Here is a 16155-nt window from a genome sequence, read left to right as displayed (position 1 = left end):
GGACACCAAAACAAAGGTTTGTTTTTTTCAGCTAGTTTGGTCTCAAGATCACTTTTTTAGGGCCTTGGTCACATCTTGGCATCAAAGGCATTTTTTACTCTGTTTGATTTTGTGATTACTCTTTGATATACGCCGTCTTGGGCTTGTCTTGGTATCGACCTTCAAAAGTCTTGTGCTTGTCTCAATCTCGAAAATGCCTCGGCCTTCTTTGGTGTGGTCTCGACTACAACGCTACTATCTGCTTACAAGCATAATTCCCGACATTCCAGCTGACCACGGCCAAGCTGACCGGCCGCCAAACGAGAAGCGCTAACCGTCACGGTTTGCCCTGACACACTACTGAAAGAATTCTATCAGGACAAGCCAACAGCCAGCACCATGCCAAGGGAGATAATGCACTCATTAAAAGGAATGCCGAGCATTTAGATGAAGAGATGTATTAGGATACAGTCTAAATCTGAGCGCTCGCCTGGGGCAATGAATGAAAGGCCTATTCCACGAGGACAGGCAGGTTTGTGTTTACGGCTATTTCGCATCAGGACAGTGCCAAACAGGCTCACAGCCTCATGTCTGTGGACGGAGCCGTTAAGATGGGATCGCTGACTCCCGGAGTCCCGCAGTCAAACCGGCTCAAGCGAGAGCAGTCACGAAACGAATCAGATCAAAGGGTCCCGTAACTCTTCCCCAACCCATTTCCAATGTTTTCCCTCAAGTTTGCCAAGGTCCTCTGTGAAAAAGTCCGCTTTGATTGAAAATGACTTTGGATGCCCAATGATTGATTAATCATGATGTCACGTGTGAAAATAGATTTCACTGAACATCAAAAGGCAATGGATACCGAACTACAAGACCATCCATGCACAAACCGTCAACAAAGTTCAGTAAAAATTCATTCTGTACTATATTTTACATGCAGTACTGCCACTAGACAATGGCCAATATCGGGATTAGCAATATATCACAATTTTAAAGGTCATGGTTATTGTAAACTGTCCAAATTTGTCGAACCCGGTATTTTTTTTTACGTCCCGCGTCATTTGCCTAAACGGGCAACTGCAATGTGCAGCTCTCATTGTGTATCACATGTGAGTCCTCCTCTGCTGCAGCAGCCAATAATATTGTACACTTCCTGGTTTGTCGGCTTTACTACCACTCTAAGTTTGTCCTTTCAGACCTCAGCATCACGCTGCAGAACGTGACAAGTTTGAGTGTCTAAATAAATATGCAACATTTTGATGTAACCACTTCTGGGAGTGGATTTATTGAAATACTACAAATCAAAATCAGGTTATGACAACGCACGCCCTTCGTGCCTTTTTTGGATCTTATGAGATGGCTCTCGAAACGTGACTTAAAAAAAGGTAAACGCAAGCACTCATTTTTTATCAATAAGTCATATTCATGCTCATGATAGTCAAACAAACTTGCTTTCTGCACAATTTTAAGGGTTTCAAGAGATAACATTCAATGTTATTTGAAAAAAACATGAGTTTTATTATTTTTTTTAGATATTTTTTCAAGGTCTAGTGCACCTCACAGTGGAAATGTGGTACAGTTCATCAATCATAGGACTAGTGATGCGGTATCACTTGTGCTTGCAGAGTTGACTCAAGAAGCCACCAATTGCAATTGATGTTTTTTTTTTTTCCCAAGGGACGATTAAAAAAACCCAAGAAGAATGGTATTCTTTTGTATTTATTTATTCATTTGTTTTTACTAAACTTGGATGGTACACATCTTAACGTACCAAACATTTCGTTTAAAACTAAAATAGATTGTGTAAAATAATAAATACTGCAAACAGAGCTGCAACTTTAATAGTGTGATACCATGATATTTTTGCTCATGGTATCACATCGTCAGGATCTAATATCAGCCCGCGCTTTTTCAGGACCATCACAAATCAAAAATACCTTGGAAGGCTCCTTCCAAACTCAGAAAAAAATCCCCCAATGAAATTCAAATGTAACTTTAGGACCCGGCACTAAACTGCCAAACTACCTAACCTGAACAATCATCAATCAGAACGGCAACATTTCCTCAACATAGAGTCTCGCTTACAACCCCGCAGCTCCAATTTTCCAGTAACGCACAGACATGCGATGCCCTTTGCGCCGCCCTCTACCTGCCAAGCGTTTGAGTCCTTTCACATCAAAGCCACCTAGATCACACAGTCCCCTTCAAAAAAAAAAAAAAAAAAGAAACATGAAACGGGAAATGAAGCGCAACCTCAAAAGAAACCAAGAGAGCGTACACATACACTCTCTCACCTTCCTAGCGGGGACCTCTGCCGCACTGACACCTCTTTTAAGCGTGCTCTGGCAGCCGTCCTGCTTGGTGGACTGTTCTATGATGACAGTATCACGAGTTGGATTGATAGTAGCAACTGCAAAAAAAAAACACTACTGCTCAGCCAAATGATGAGCTCGAAGCAAAACTGCTGACATATAATCACCCTGGAAAGTTGCTATGGCAAGTGCAGCAGATATCTTTTAACAGATTTTCCACTATCAGCTGCATATACTACAGATTTTAACAAGGTTGAATTAAAATGTGATTAAATGTGCTGAAAAAGATTGATCGTTGAGCTAAGCGTCACAATGTGTTACTTTTGGAGCAGAACAAACAGCGGACTAGTCATATTTTTAATAATTGGCAATTTGGATTTTTTTTATTGATTTAAAATTGCCTAAATACTCAAGATTTCAGCTTTTCAATTTTAAATGTTATCATTTTAATCTGCTTATCTATAATAAACATTTGCATTTATTTTGGAAAATACGGATCAATACTTGGAGCTATTTAACAATATGACGGTCCAAACCGTTGAATCATAATTCTTTGATGTCAATTTGGAATAATGGTATGTTTTTGAAAGAAGACATGGAAATTTAAACTTGTTTTTTATATCTTTTTATATCTGATTAAGGAACAACAACAAAATCTACTTTTTTGTGATCCAACTGTTCATTGCCATCAACGATATGATACGAGATCTACTCGCTAATTCATTCAATTCAGTTGATGATTTTTATTGATCTATTATGGGATGTTGGCAAGCTCCGTTGCATCAGTTTCCAGAAGAATCTACAATGACGTCAACAAAATGAAAATCAAACGGATATTGATATGCTCTGAATGCATCTTTTACAAATTTTCTCCCGTGCAGCGCCAAGAAAAGCAAGCGAGAATTGCAGCCTTTGGCATAACATAAAACTGTAACGCAAACAAAACAATGCCAGAGTCCGTGCAAATGTCCTGACCCACTTTTGCAACAATTATACATCGGGCAATAATAACGAATGGACTGGATGAAAACACGCACGCACGAGTACGGGAGGAGAATTCTGATAAGCAACGCAAGCACACAAAGCACAAAGGGCTACATTATCACCAATGGTGATATTAATAGGTAACTAGCCATTTCCTTTGCCCTTTAAAAATTGTATAAGACGCTTATCACATGCAAGCGTGTGTGTATCACGGCAAGATTATCACCACGGAGATAAAACTGAGTTACGACCATAATAACCCTCACATTAGCTATTCTATCAAGATACAGGTGATAGCCTAATATATATATATATATATATATATATATATATATAAAAGGAGGAGCTACATTAGATGATGGTCAAGAAGTAAAGGCGGCAAATTTTTAATGCTATTTGCAACTAAATTCATTGTTTTGTAGCATAGAACACAGAATAAAACTGAACATTATGCTGTGAAAGTTTATTCTGTCTTTTTCTTAAAAATTGAGGTTTCAAGGGGTTATGGAATTGAAGAATTTGTAGGAAAAAAAATAAACAAGATGGCAAGATATATATATTGTTTCTCTGTGTACGATCAACAAAACAGAACAAAAATCTCCCATAGAAATTTCAGCCATTCTATTGGTTCGGTGGAGACAAAATTATGACTCCTTTGCTTCTAAATGTGGAGATGGGATTCAAAGCAGGGTCTGTGACCACCAGAAAATCTTGTAAAATCATGAACAATATGCCAAATCGAAAGCCTATTCAGCTTTAAAAACAATGCAACAAATAAACAACAGGCAATCACACTATTGATTGATGTGTGCTTTATAGATAAAAAAAAAAAAAGTGGCCCTTGCAACCCTGGATTTTTCCATTTGCGGAAAAATTTGGGCAATCCTGATCCCAATGCAAACGTGGATGACAAAAAGACACAAATCCAAGTCAGGTAAGCACAGCGAAAGCTTTTGGCAGTGAAACCCAAACACGAGTCCAGATTGCTCCATGTTGTGTTTGTCCAAGCCCTCCTTCCCACCTTCATGTTTGGGACCCACCCTGCACGTTTCCTGGGTGAACTGGCTCGTGTACACATCTCGAGGAAGGCGCACACACACACACACACACACACACGCATACGCACAAGAGTGCGAACGCAAGCAAGCTTGGGTTACCTCCTCTTCACATTATGTTCAACCTGATCCATGTAAATGATCTCTAATTAGGCTGCAAAGCATACAGGTTGGGACTGTTTCCCCTCTGTGTGTGTGCAAGGGTGTGTTTTCCAATGCACCGGAGAACAAGAGACAGAGGAGGAAAAAAAAAAACCAAAAACGGGTGAATCATCATGAGCCAGCGCAGCCACCAGGCTTCAAATCTCTGCTTTGCATTCAAGTTGACAAAGACAAAGAGCGGGGGGGAGGGGGGCGTCGGGTGGGGAGGGCAGCCCACTTTAATATGTTTAACATCAGGCTTGTCTGGAGCAGAAAGAATCAGACCAGGAAGACTGCAGAACACTTACAAAAATGGGTTTTGTATTATTGTGTTTTTTTGTTTTTTTTTTGGGGGGGGGCGATTTGTTGAAAAACATGTTGAGTATTAACAAAATGACTTTTCGACAATCATTCTTTCGACACAAATTAATCAATTATTTCAATAGGAGATGCAATTTCCATAGTGGCAGTGAGCAGTGTATCTTTATTATTTTTTTATTATTATTTATTTTTTATATAAATATACAGTCTGTTGTAGTCATGTTGGCGAGTTTCAAAATAATACATTTAATTTAAAAATAAAACATTTAATTTATGTCTGTTTACTGTTTAGTTATCCTTTCGCTGGAGAACATGTACTAACATTTTTTTTTTTATCATTTGTTTACTGGTTTGTTTGATGATACTCACAAAATTGCCTAAAATATTGCTCATTGCTTTCAAAAGTAACATTAGAAATGTGCAAAAAAATTTTGCACATTTCTGCCTTTTATTTTATTTATACTATTATTTAATATCTATTATTACATATTATTTATATTAATTTGTTTATTTTATCAAAAAATAAGAGTAAAAGAAATCTAAGAACATTTACTGATGGATTTTTGAGGAATTTGGGGTCTGAAGAAGTTTCATTGATTATCAAAAGTGAATAAAAATACAACACAAAATATTTACACACACACACACACACATATATATACATATATATATATATATATATATATATATATATATATATATATATATATATATACATATATATATATATATATATATATATATATAAGAGAGAGAGAGCGAGTAAATTTGAATTCTCGATACTAGCTTAATCAGATCACTTTCCTTAGCTTAGCTTGTATATGCCATAGGAAAAAAAAACAAGATGGGGCTGAAGGGGGATGTAAAACTGAGTAGACATTCAAAAACTGACCCTCAAAGTTGTCAAACAAAGGCACTAACTACTCGTCCACCTTGCAGCCTCAGTCATTTCTCGTGAAGTTTCCAAGCTTTATATTGTGATCTTAGTCAAGAGTTCAAATTGGGTCAACCCAAGTGCAATAAAGGCAACAAGCAGCTCGGCAACACAGATGCCGTCAAGACTCGTCCAAAGCTTGTGCCACACTTTGCTTAATTGCACAAATTTACGGTCACAAGTTGAAGTGACTGGCAAACAGCTGCTGTCTTTTTTTACGGCCTCGCTTCGCTTACAACAAGCAGGTGAGCTTTAAAAAAAAAAAAAAAAAAAAGATGTTGCCCAGCCCGGCCTCCCCCTCGCCATTGCCATCATTCAAAAACTGCAGAGTGCACTTACCACAGGGCATTCCTCCGGGGTCACACCGTGCCCCTTCTAAGCATATACTTTAACAGTATAAAAATACACACGCACTGCTCCGTGCATTTGACGGCGGACCACCAACGAGCACACGTGTTCCTACAAGCATATACACAAATACAAGAAAATAAGCATGCTCGTTCACTGTTGGAGCGCGGTGGTTGAGTTTGAACTTGAAAAGAGACGATCCGGCGAGATAGGATGTTGGTAAACCACATTTTGACACATTTTCCCATAGGAAATAAAACAGATTTTCACAGCAGTGAATTCAGACATTTGTTTCTAATTACATCATATGGTATATATTTGAAGATGCTGAAAACATTGCAAAAACAGACACTAAAAATAATAATACTGTTGAATAAATTACGGTAACATATTTTCTAAATTTAGGGTAAAAAATTGAATTGATACTGTTGATTTTACAATTACAAAATGTACTGTGTACTGTAAATGTGTTTTTTTGCCAACCAAGTCAATAATCAAGTATTTTACCATTAAAAACAGCACGTTATTCTTTTTATAATACTCAATTGTGTGTATTTCATGTTAGCATTTCAGATTTTTGGAGGGGGTGGGGCTTAAATGGTGCCATGTGATGCTCTTTGGAGTCTGACTTTAATCACCCTTCCCTCAATGTACAAAAACTTGAGTACCTTTTAGCGATGCTCTAAATATGCTTACCCTTGCATAGTCCTCTAGAAAAGATGTCCATCCTATTTTTTTCAGCCGAGTATCTGCTAAATTTTTGGATGACTTCAAACAAGTGCACAAGGACACAATGTCTTGCAAAGGATTCACAATCTAGCAATAAGTTTATTCCTGCTCCAATTAATTTGCTCTAGATTTGAAAAGAAAAATGTACCTGTCACTGCTAACGTTAAAATCTTTCGTAGCCCCATTTGAGAACCACTGCATTAGAGATCCCCATTGTCAGCCATGATTGTATCTAACATCATGCAAAGCTAGCATAGCAAATTTAGAGTGCCTCATTGTCACATACAGAAGGTGGGAGAGCAAGTCAGAGGAGGACTGACCTCATTTGCCGCTTTGTGGAAACCTCCAGTAACAACCTGATGGGATTTATTCCAACCACCTAATAATAATAATATAAAAAAAACATAAATACAATCAAAACCCAATTTATTCTGTCGCTTTTTTGAAGGGTTGCTCTGACTTGCCAAGTGCATTCCACGGATGTTTAATTCAACCTTGGGAAGCGTCACGTTCTCTTTTCTAGGCCAACTGAGCTCACTATCTAAATATGACACACAAGAAAAGATATCGTAATATTGCAAAAATTCCAGCTATGTGTGAGAGGGAGAGGAGGAGGCCCCGAAGAATGAAAGTAGGAAGAAAAGACATAAGGGGAAGACAAAAGGTCAAACGCCACCCACACCCTTTGCTTTTTTTTCCCCTCCCATGTTTCCTTTCTCCCGCTTGTGACAATCCAGCGATATGAATCGGTGCTTTTATGGCTCCTGAACTCTCCAGAGTCCAAATTTGATGGCTCCCGTGATAGAGATGCAGACTTGATTTCAACTGACGCTAAAGACCTTAAAGTGTCACTCAGGATTTCACAGAAGAGGAGAGAGGGCAGAGGTGGGAGAGGCCAGGGGTGGGATGGAAGTCAGGGGGCGGGGTTTGCCGCATGGACCGACGCATCGTCTGTCCCAACAAAGACCTGTGCTGACTCGGCAAGCCGTCATTGAACACGGCTAACACTTGGACAATTTTTTTAGTAATCTTTGTCGTCTGGAACGGAATCTATGGATTTACGTGATTTCCTATGGCAGTGGTTTTCAACTGTCAGCCTGAAACCTTTTTTTTTTTTTTTAAAACGCTTTCAAATGCCTCACTCTAATAATGCACTCAATCTTCTCGCAGTTTTCTGTTTTCAATGTCGCTGATTGTCAACTGCTTAGAATGAAACAACGAGTTGGATGCCACTAAACAGTTGGATTTAAAAAAAAAACGAATTAACGCGTGGATGGCATTCTCTGAGTTAAGAGCAACGAAGCACGTTTTGTTTGAAAGTAGATACTGTAAACTCATGTTGTATTTATTAGATTGGCGAATGCCATTTCAAATGTTTTTTTTAACTAGCTGCCTGCCACCCATACAAAAGGGTTCATTCTTGGGTCGCTATGATATTCCGGAACATATAAATCACAAAAACTGATGTTCCACTTGTATTTAAATGTAGAATAACTAATTCAGTGATGGCTAGTTTCAGCTACTTTACTATTAAAAAAAAAAAAGGAATTACGTACCTTCTAGATCAAATGTGTAGAATCTATATAGACGTATACATACGTCTTTGGGTTTGAATGGATTAATTTATTTGAGACCATTTGCATTTGAGAGCGTTTACAATCTTTTGACTGGTATTGTGCATAAAAAAAACAATTATCAACAAACATGTGGCTCGGTCGGTTGCTGTGGTTTTAACTACTTCACAAAAGTCGTAAAAGTACTACAACTGCTAATTGGCTGCAAGTGTTTTTTTTTTTTTTTTAATTCATTTCCTGGCAGTGAACGATAAAGGTCAACATGCACAAGTGTGATGACTCATAAATTCCCTAATCAACTTGCACTGTTATCCAACAAGTTTCAGTTGTGTTTTGACGTGCAGGTGAAAGTCTAGCAGTCGTCCTGGTGGGAAAAAGTGCCAGCGCAAACTTACACCACCTATTTTTAGGGAGCGCCGCCCTTTTGGGACACCCGTGCGACCCTTGTCTCGTTCTCTGACCTGATTGGATTTCAGCCCGCTGCTGCGTCCAACCCCTGACATTTTCCACACATAAAAAAAAAAAAAAAAACGCTTCTTGATGAGAACAAATAATCTCAAAAAGTGATGTGCCCTCTTGTTTTGACCTTTTCGTGAAAAGGGGTGCACGAGGGGGGCGGGGGGGGGGGGGGGTTCAGATGACAGGGTGAGCGCGAGCGACGGACGGAGGGCTTACTATTGTCTCCATCACCTCAGAACCAAATAGTTTGCCCTAAACAGTAATTATACCTCCCCCTCCTCCTTCCTTGCCATTTCTACCCCCCCCCCCCACCCCCCCTCCAATTGGGCTACCCTTAAGGCTCTAATTTGGGTCACAGGCAGCAGAATGGCATCCCAACACTCCCAGTGAGAGGAAGCCAGCATGGGTTGGCTTTCAGAGCTGTAAATTGTTCAAACTCATAAAACTGTTGTCATGCTTTTTGATTGCTATATTGGAAAAACAGATGATTTTGGTCAAATTCATTATGTTTCAAAGCCAGAGACAGTGAGTCTTTCTTTCACGCACAAAACGGGACCAGTCCCAACCCCCCCACACACCACTGACCCTCATATACAGCAATTTGTGGTTGCCGTTGCTATACTATGTAAAAATAGGTTGGAGGACATGCTAGCCAAGAATTTCCCCACAATCGCTTAAACTAGCTGCTACTTAAGTTTGAATTTAACATTTACAGGCATTCTTTTAAACCGTAACATTTAATCATCTTTATAAACTCAAAACATCTCAGTTGATTTTTGGAACTGCCACAACAATACATCATTTATGGAACTTTTTATGATCGATTGTGTGTATCATAAAAGTTGAATGGATTACAGATGTTTCATTAACTAATCCATGATAAAAAATCATTGCTAATGATGTATTAGAGATGGTCAATACCACATTTTTCCAGACTGATATAAGTACTATTAACAAGTGATGAATAGTGATGCCAAATACGATACCACTAAAACTTTTGATACATAAAATAAAACATTAACAATGAAATCCAATTTCCTCCTGAGACCCAGCCTACTCATTTGTTTCCATTATAGTGGGAACTTGTTTTTGTCTACATCTTTTGACTCATTGGAGTTATCCAACCTAGTCCTAGTGTGCTCGGTAGAGGACATGCTGGTTTGGTTTGGAAGATCAATTTATTTTGCTGTTTTGTTGAGACAAAATGGGCACAGTAAATTTCCTTCAAATGAAATGAATGACAATTTTCTATTACTCTAATTTGTAATTTGTTGCTCTTGATGAAAAAACAATTTCAATTTCAAGAACGTGGCCGAAATTTTTATCGGCCGACATCATACCATGAGTATCGACCCAGTAGTGACATCTGGGATCGGTATTAGGCCATCCATATTTTTGATGATAGTTAATTAAGAGATTTAGATAACTTTTTTTTTAAACTAAAAAAAAAATAAAATTATCTGAATTTCAGATATAGCAATAAACATTCACAGATTATCCTCTTATTTGATCAAAATATACGCAACTTTGGAAAGCAATGATAAATATTTTACAAACCAGAAACTGAATCATTTCCTGCACTGTTAATTTGAAACTGTGTTGTTTTCAGTGTTGGAAAGCAAAACCTTTTCTCTATGAGAAAATAATTGATGGATAAAGAATGAAAAAAAATCACTATTTCAAAACAAACGCAATGAACCATTTTTAGTCTGACTATGTGCCCAAAGTAGCCCCAATCAGAGCTGAACCTGCGAGAAAGCAAACACGCTCCTTTCAACGCCCTCCGTAAGAAAACAAGCGCACAGGCAATGTTCATACAACAGGCCGGACGCTGTGGAGTCACTTGACGCGCAACTGTCAACCGAGGAGCAAATATCACATGCGCACGCAGAGCCTTTTCACCATCAATAATGTTGCTGGAAGACAACGTTTTCATTAAAACCTACATGAGCATGCATGGAGTGATTTTGTGCTTACCAGTAGGCATGGTGACAAATGAAGGTTTTCAAATCTGCAAAGTGAAGAAGCCGCATCACAAACTCCGAGTATTCCAAAAAGTCAATTCCCGCATTCTTGCTTTCATAGTGAATCCAAAGTGTGCTCACTTCACTGGCACTCATAGAAACGCACAGACTGGCTACTGTGTCTTTTGCTTCGTTCGTGAGGGGGATCCCTTCCTCGCTGCGCTCTTCATCCTTTCCTCCTGTGGCAACACATCCAGCGCACGCTTCAGTGTGTCCAAAAGTGTTCCCGAGTGGCTTTCAACGCGAGTGTTTGTGTGCGTGTGTGTGCGAACGGCTTCTGCTCCTATCCCGCTGGCTCAATCCCCTCCCCCTGGCTCCTCCCACAAATGAGGAGTTCTTCCATTAAGTTCTCTCCTGTCCCTTCATCTTTTCTCTCGGCGTCCAAGGCTTCATGTACAATCAGACTGGAACGCTTGGGAAGAGATCACAGGCTTTACATGGTGTGTGTGTGTGTGTGTGTCTGTGTGTGGGAGCGCTTGATCAATAGTCCGGCTCAAACAAAAGCTGGTTCCAAGGCCAGAGGCGGCATTGTGAGCAAGATCAGAGAAAAAACTTAAGAAGCACAATGAAGTGTATGAAAAGACGCGGGAGGCCCTGATGCATCTTGTACACGAATGTTAGGCTGGGGGGTGGTGGTGAGGGGTGTCACATGGTGCACCTAAAATTTGTCAGCAGCTAATCACAGGACATACAAACAGCAATGTCTCACACTAATTGGATGATTGGAGTCTTCAATTAACCTAGGTAACATGACAAGAACAGTGCATTTGTTTTTCAAATTAAGAGGAAATTGATTTGAACACAACATAATTGATTGAAATATTGTGTTAAACCCCATGCAGGCATTGCAGAAAATGCAACACACAGAAAGGCTAATGCCTGGGATTGAACCGTCAACCTAAAAACCACTGAAGCAGATACAAATAAACTATCGGACTTTTCAGATTGACAAACTGCTGTTTGGATCTAAAAATATTCATCAAAAGTGTCTCAATACACCCTTCAGTAAATACAATGAGTAGAAGAGGGAGGAGAAGGAGAAGATGAAGGAGAAGGAAGAGGAGGAGAAGAAGAAGAAAGATGAGAAGAACAAGAAGAGGTGGAGGAGGGGAAAAGAGGAAGATAGAGAAATAAGAGGATGAGGAGAAGAACGAGAAGAAATAGCAGAACAAGAATATAAGAAGAAAAGGAGGAGGAAGGGAGGAGAGCAATGTGGAGGAGAAGGAAGAGGAGGAAAAGAAGAAAGATGTACAAGAAAGGGAGGAAGAAGAAGAGGAAGAAGGAAAAGAGCAAGAGAAGATGCAGAATCAAGAGGGGGAGAAGGAAGAGGAGAAGAACAAAGAGAAGAGGAGAAAAACAACAAGAGGAAGAATAAGAGAAAAAGGAGAAGATGGAGATCACGGAAGGAGGAGGAAAAGAAGAAAAAAAGCAGAAGAAAAAGAGGCAGAAGACAAGGAAGCGGAGAAGAAGAATATACAGGACAAGGAAGAGGAGAAGGAACAGCAAAAAGAGGAAGAATAGGATGAAGACAAAGAGGAAGAAATAGCAACAGAAGAAGAAGAAACATCTTCAAGGAACATGTTTGTTTGTTTGTTTTGAACAGCCAAACCTTGGACCAACCTTGGAAGCGTGCTCCATGAACTCAGCCACAGCCGCCCTATTGAGCGACCTCAGCTAAATTCAAATGAGCGCTACGCTAGAAGCACGGCTAGCTAGCCTAACTAGTGTCGTATGTGTCGCTTTAAGAGGAAGAATAGTCTCAGGCCAAAGCGTTAGACTGAGAGCTAAGACCGAGAGTCCCAGCAGCATGGGGTCATCCCCCAGCTACCTACCAATACAATAATCAAGCCCCCCCTTCACTATTCTCAGGGACCCCAAAAAGCGTGACCCCTGTTTAACGGCTTGAGGCTCCGTTGACCCACGGAGACCTTAAAGCCCCTCTCCCGATCCCAACGCCCCCTCCGAGCGTAATGAGCACCTCGAACTTTGGTAAACACAGTTCCGATGCCTGGCTTCAGCCAAGCGCGACCAGCTGATGACAGCGGTGGTCGGCCTTATCTGATGGCCCGTATGCGCTCCCTGAGGGACGGTGACCCAAGCGCCACTTTGGTTCACGACTTCACAACACGTAAACACGGGCAGACAAATTGCTCAGTGCTTTCAAAGCAAATATTGAAATAGGCTAGCGATTCTCTCTATGTTTTTTTTTAATTTAAAAAGAATTATTTAACATTTTGAACATTTAAAATATGCTTAAATTAAGTTGCTGACTGGGCGATTTCTTGCCAGTCCGTTCCCAGAAGCCAAGAAGGAGCCAATATGGCTGCTGCGTCAAAGAGAGAACGTTTCTGCAAGCTCTTATACACTTGCTTGATAAAGCCAAAGTAAACAAAATATGATTGAATACCATTTTTCCAGATGAATCATATATTTTTCCTTCCTAGCTCCAGAGGGTACACTTTAATCTTTTCTACATACTGTATACTTCGGACTATAAATCTTTTTTTTTTTTTTCTCATGATTTGAGCCCTGCAGTTTATAGTGTGGCTTGGCTACAGTTTTTTTTACTAGCCACCAGGAGGCAAAGCAGAGCAAAGCGAATGTTTGTTAAAAGTGTCAATTTATGGACCAACTATGAAATAGAACTGAAAAGATGTGAATCAATGGCCCAAAAAGTGTTTTAAAAATAGTTTAGTATTAAAAAATGTATTAAAATGTTGTATAAAGACTGTAAAATCACTACAAATCAATATCAGCTCCAAATATCTCCCTATACATCTACTAGATCACTAATGAATTGATCCTTTCACAGTCCTTCTCCAGTCCCACAAAAAGACTGGTGCTTAAAAAAAAAACAAAACATGAGACTAAAATCCCGACTATTTGGCTATACTGTAGTTCCAGCAGGGTCACTATGGCGACAGCAAGCGTTCATCCCCAAGTTGTCATGGTTCAAGGATACAGCGAGCAAATGCTCGTTGCCAATAAACCACTTCATTCCTCATCACGCTGGCGCAGCGTTAACACCCAAGCGGTACACAAGGTTCACACACACGGCCTATTCAACATTTACTACAGCGCACACACACTCTCTATTTGCTTTTGGACAGCGTAGTAAACTCGTGCCTTAAAAAGAACAGCTTCTTGCAAACGCTTTCCAGTGTAACGAGACGTATACGAGTCCGAATAGGACACATGAAAGCGGATGCGGAGAATGAGCGAGACTGTGACTAATGGCGCGAATTTGTGGGTGGCGGAGGTGGGGGTCATCCATATACAGTTTCTCTCTCTCGACGGAGATCGTCGCAGACGCGCATTATTTCAAGACCAAATCTGATGGTTCAAATTGAGGAGTTCATTTCATGTCTTGGGTCCTGGATCAATTTTCGCTTTCCCAGATTATACGGTACGCGGCTTCCAGATTCCCGGACGGTATTCCCCAAGGCTGTCTGCTTTCAGCGCCAAGGCAAGTTCAGGAATTTGGGAGTCTTGCCGTCCTTCTCAAAGATTTTTTTTTTTTCACTTGAAAGACAATAGGAGCCCAAAGAAAAGTGAAAGGAATGTCCTGAAAATTGACATACCGTCAAGACCTCACACTATTGTCAAGCTGTTTCATTTCTCGGCGGGTGGCGATATCACAGTTAACTCATTCGATCCCAAAGACTTCAGATATTCAATACCAGGTACTTTTGTCTTTTTCACTTTTTTTCTCCAATATTTGAGGAGTATCCACAAATGGCACCACTTTAGTACTTAATTCATACGTGTGTGATATTTTGCCTATTATGATCTTTACAAAGACCTTTCACATCAAAGGGAAAATCATTGAAAAAAGACACTAAGGAGCTGAAATTTCATCCAGATGGTGACAACGTGTCACATGGCATGGTAGTTTTCACACGAAAATCCTTTGACTAAAATATTGTGAGAAGGATTTGGAAGAAAATGCCCAAAAATGGTTAAAATATTGCACAAACACAAATATATACATATATATAAATATGTATAAACAAACATAAGAGCCTAGGATTGAATGGCTGAACTTAAAGGTAAAATGATATCTTTGGGGTTGAATGAATTATGTACAAGACAAGTGAATGACGTTCTTGGATGGCGCGAATGTACTATAAAACGTGTTTAAGAGTGTGTGAGTTATTGGGAGTACATAGTGGCGGATATGAGGAGGAAGCTGTGTTTGGCCTAAGATTAAAAATGCAGGGCGAGGGTCCCGCTTCAGGAAAAGGAATCCAGCGGAGCAGGGAGCGAGGGACTTTTTTGCCATCAGAAACATGTGACGTGGACTAAAATACGCATTCGTGTTAAACCATCTTACACGTTTAGTGGTAAAACATGCGCAAAGAATTGCAGATCCTTAAATACGTCAGAAAAAAGATTTGTTGCATGCTTTTTATTTGAAACTAATGACTAACTACTTCAAACACTGAAATCCTGTCCAAGTTTCAGAAAAATAATTGTTTGATTCGAAACTATTGAAAAATTACTGGACGTTCTAATTAGCTACGTGGTGTCAAACACTGTCAGCCAAAATAAATCTGTCCCCTTGGTGTATGTCCCATTTGCTGGCTGCCCCAGTTCACCAGAATTGGGATGCTGATGCTCTCAAATTGGTCCTAACCCTTTTACTTCACGTGCTTCAGGTAAAGAAGGAAAGGAAAGTTAAAATTCGATAAAAATAGAAAAGTCAAGTGTTAAAAGTAAGTCAGTTATCTAATGAAACGATAATGCAGAGGTGGCATTTAAAAGAGAGGCTTTGTAGGAATCAGCCCACTAAAATTAGACCTGAACTTGACAAAAGGAACCCAGTTGGTTTTGCTTTGTTTTGAACTTGGACAACACTCATGGCGCTATTATCACACACAAATACAATGACAAGCTGTCACTTACCTCCGGGCGAACATTCCCAGGACTAGCCTTGCCTCAGATGCCCGAATCCCAGTATCCCTTGACACGTTAATCCCATGTCCAAAGATTTGAAGCAGTATATAAACAAGGTTTCAGTCAAAGGCTCCACACCTGTATGAGGTCAGCAACGATAGTAAGCGATACTGGCAGAAAGTAAGAGAGCCAAGGTTGGGGGGGGGATGGATCAGATGGAAGCAAGCAAACTGACTGCCCACTGACTGCGAGGAAAGGGGGGGGAGACAGGGCGAGAGGAGCTGGCGTATCTGAGCAGCCCACTTCCTGACCAATTACTGCTGCGAGATTGGCTCCTCTCACTTTGTCTTACCAACTGGCCTTCGCACTTGTGCGGTTGGGGGATGGCCGCAAAGAAGCGGG

General features: G+C 40.1%; 1 protein-coding gene across 2 annotated transcripts in view; it reads right to left on the bottom strand.

The window, feature by feature from the left end:
- Positions 1 to 15900, bottom strand: part of LOC148406967 (pleckstrin homology domain-containing family G member 1) — a 40875-nt gene extending 24975 nt beyond the window's left edge. Inside the window, exon 1 of one of the 2 annotated variants that reach the window (XM_088404041.1) lies at positions 15763 to 15900. Coding sequence is in view for 1 of the 2 variants with exons in the window: in XM_088404040.1 (XP_088260166.1) it covers positions 10811 to 10820 (10 nt within the window). In the remaining variant the exon portion in view is untranslated. Of the gene's footprint in view, positions 1 to 10810; positions 11085 to 15762 lie in introns of those variants that run through there. The other variant, XM_088404040.1, reaches the window with a different exon arrangement.
- Between the last annotated feature and the right edge of the window lie 255 nt (positions 15901 to 16155).

This window comes from Hippichthys cyanospilos, chromosome 20 (genome assembly GCF_059441005.1).
Source record: "Hippichthys cyanospilos isolate Australia breed blue-spotted pipefish chromosome 20, RoL_Hcya_1.0, whole genome shotgun sequence".
Taxonomy (NCBI): domain Eukaryota; kingdom Metazoa; phylum Chordata; class Actinopteri; order Syngnathiformes; family Syngnathidae; genus Hippichthys; species Hippichthys cyanospilos.
This window is presented reverse-complemented; position numbering and strand designations above follow the sequence as displayed.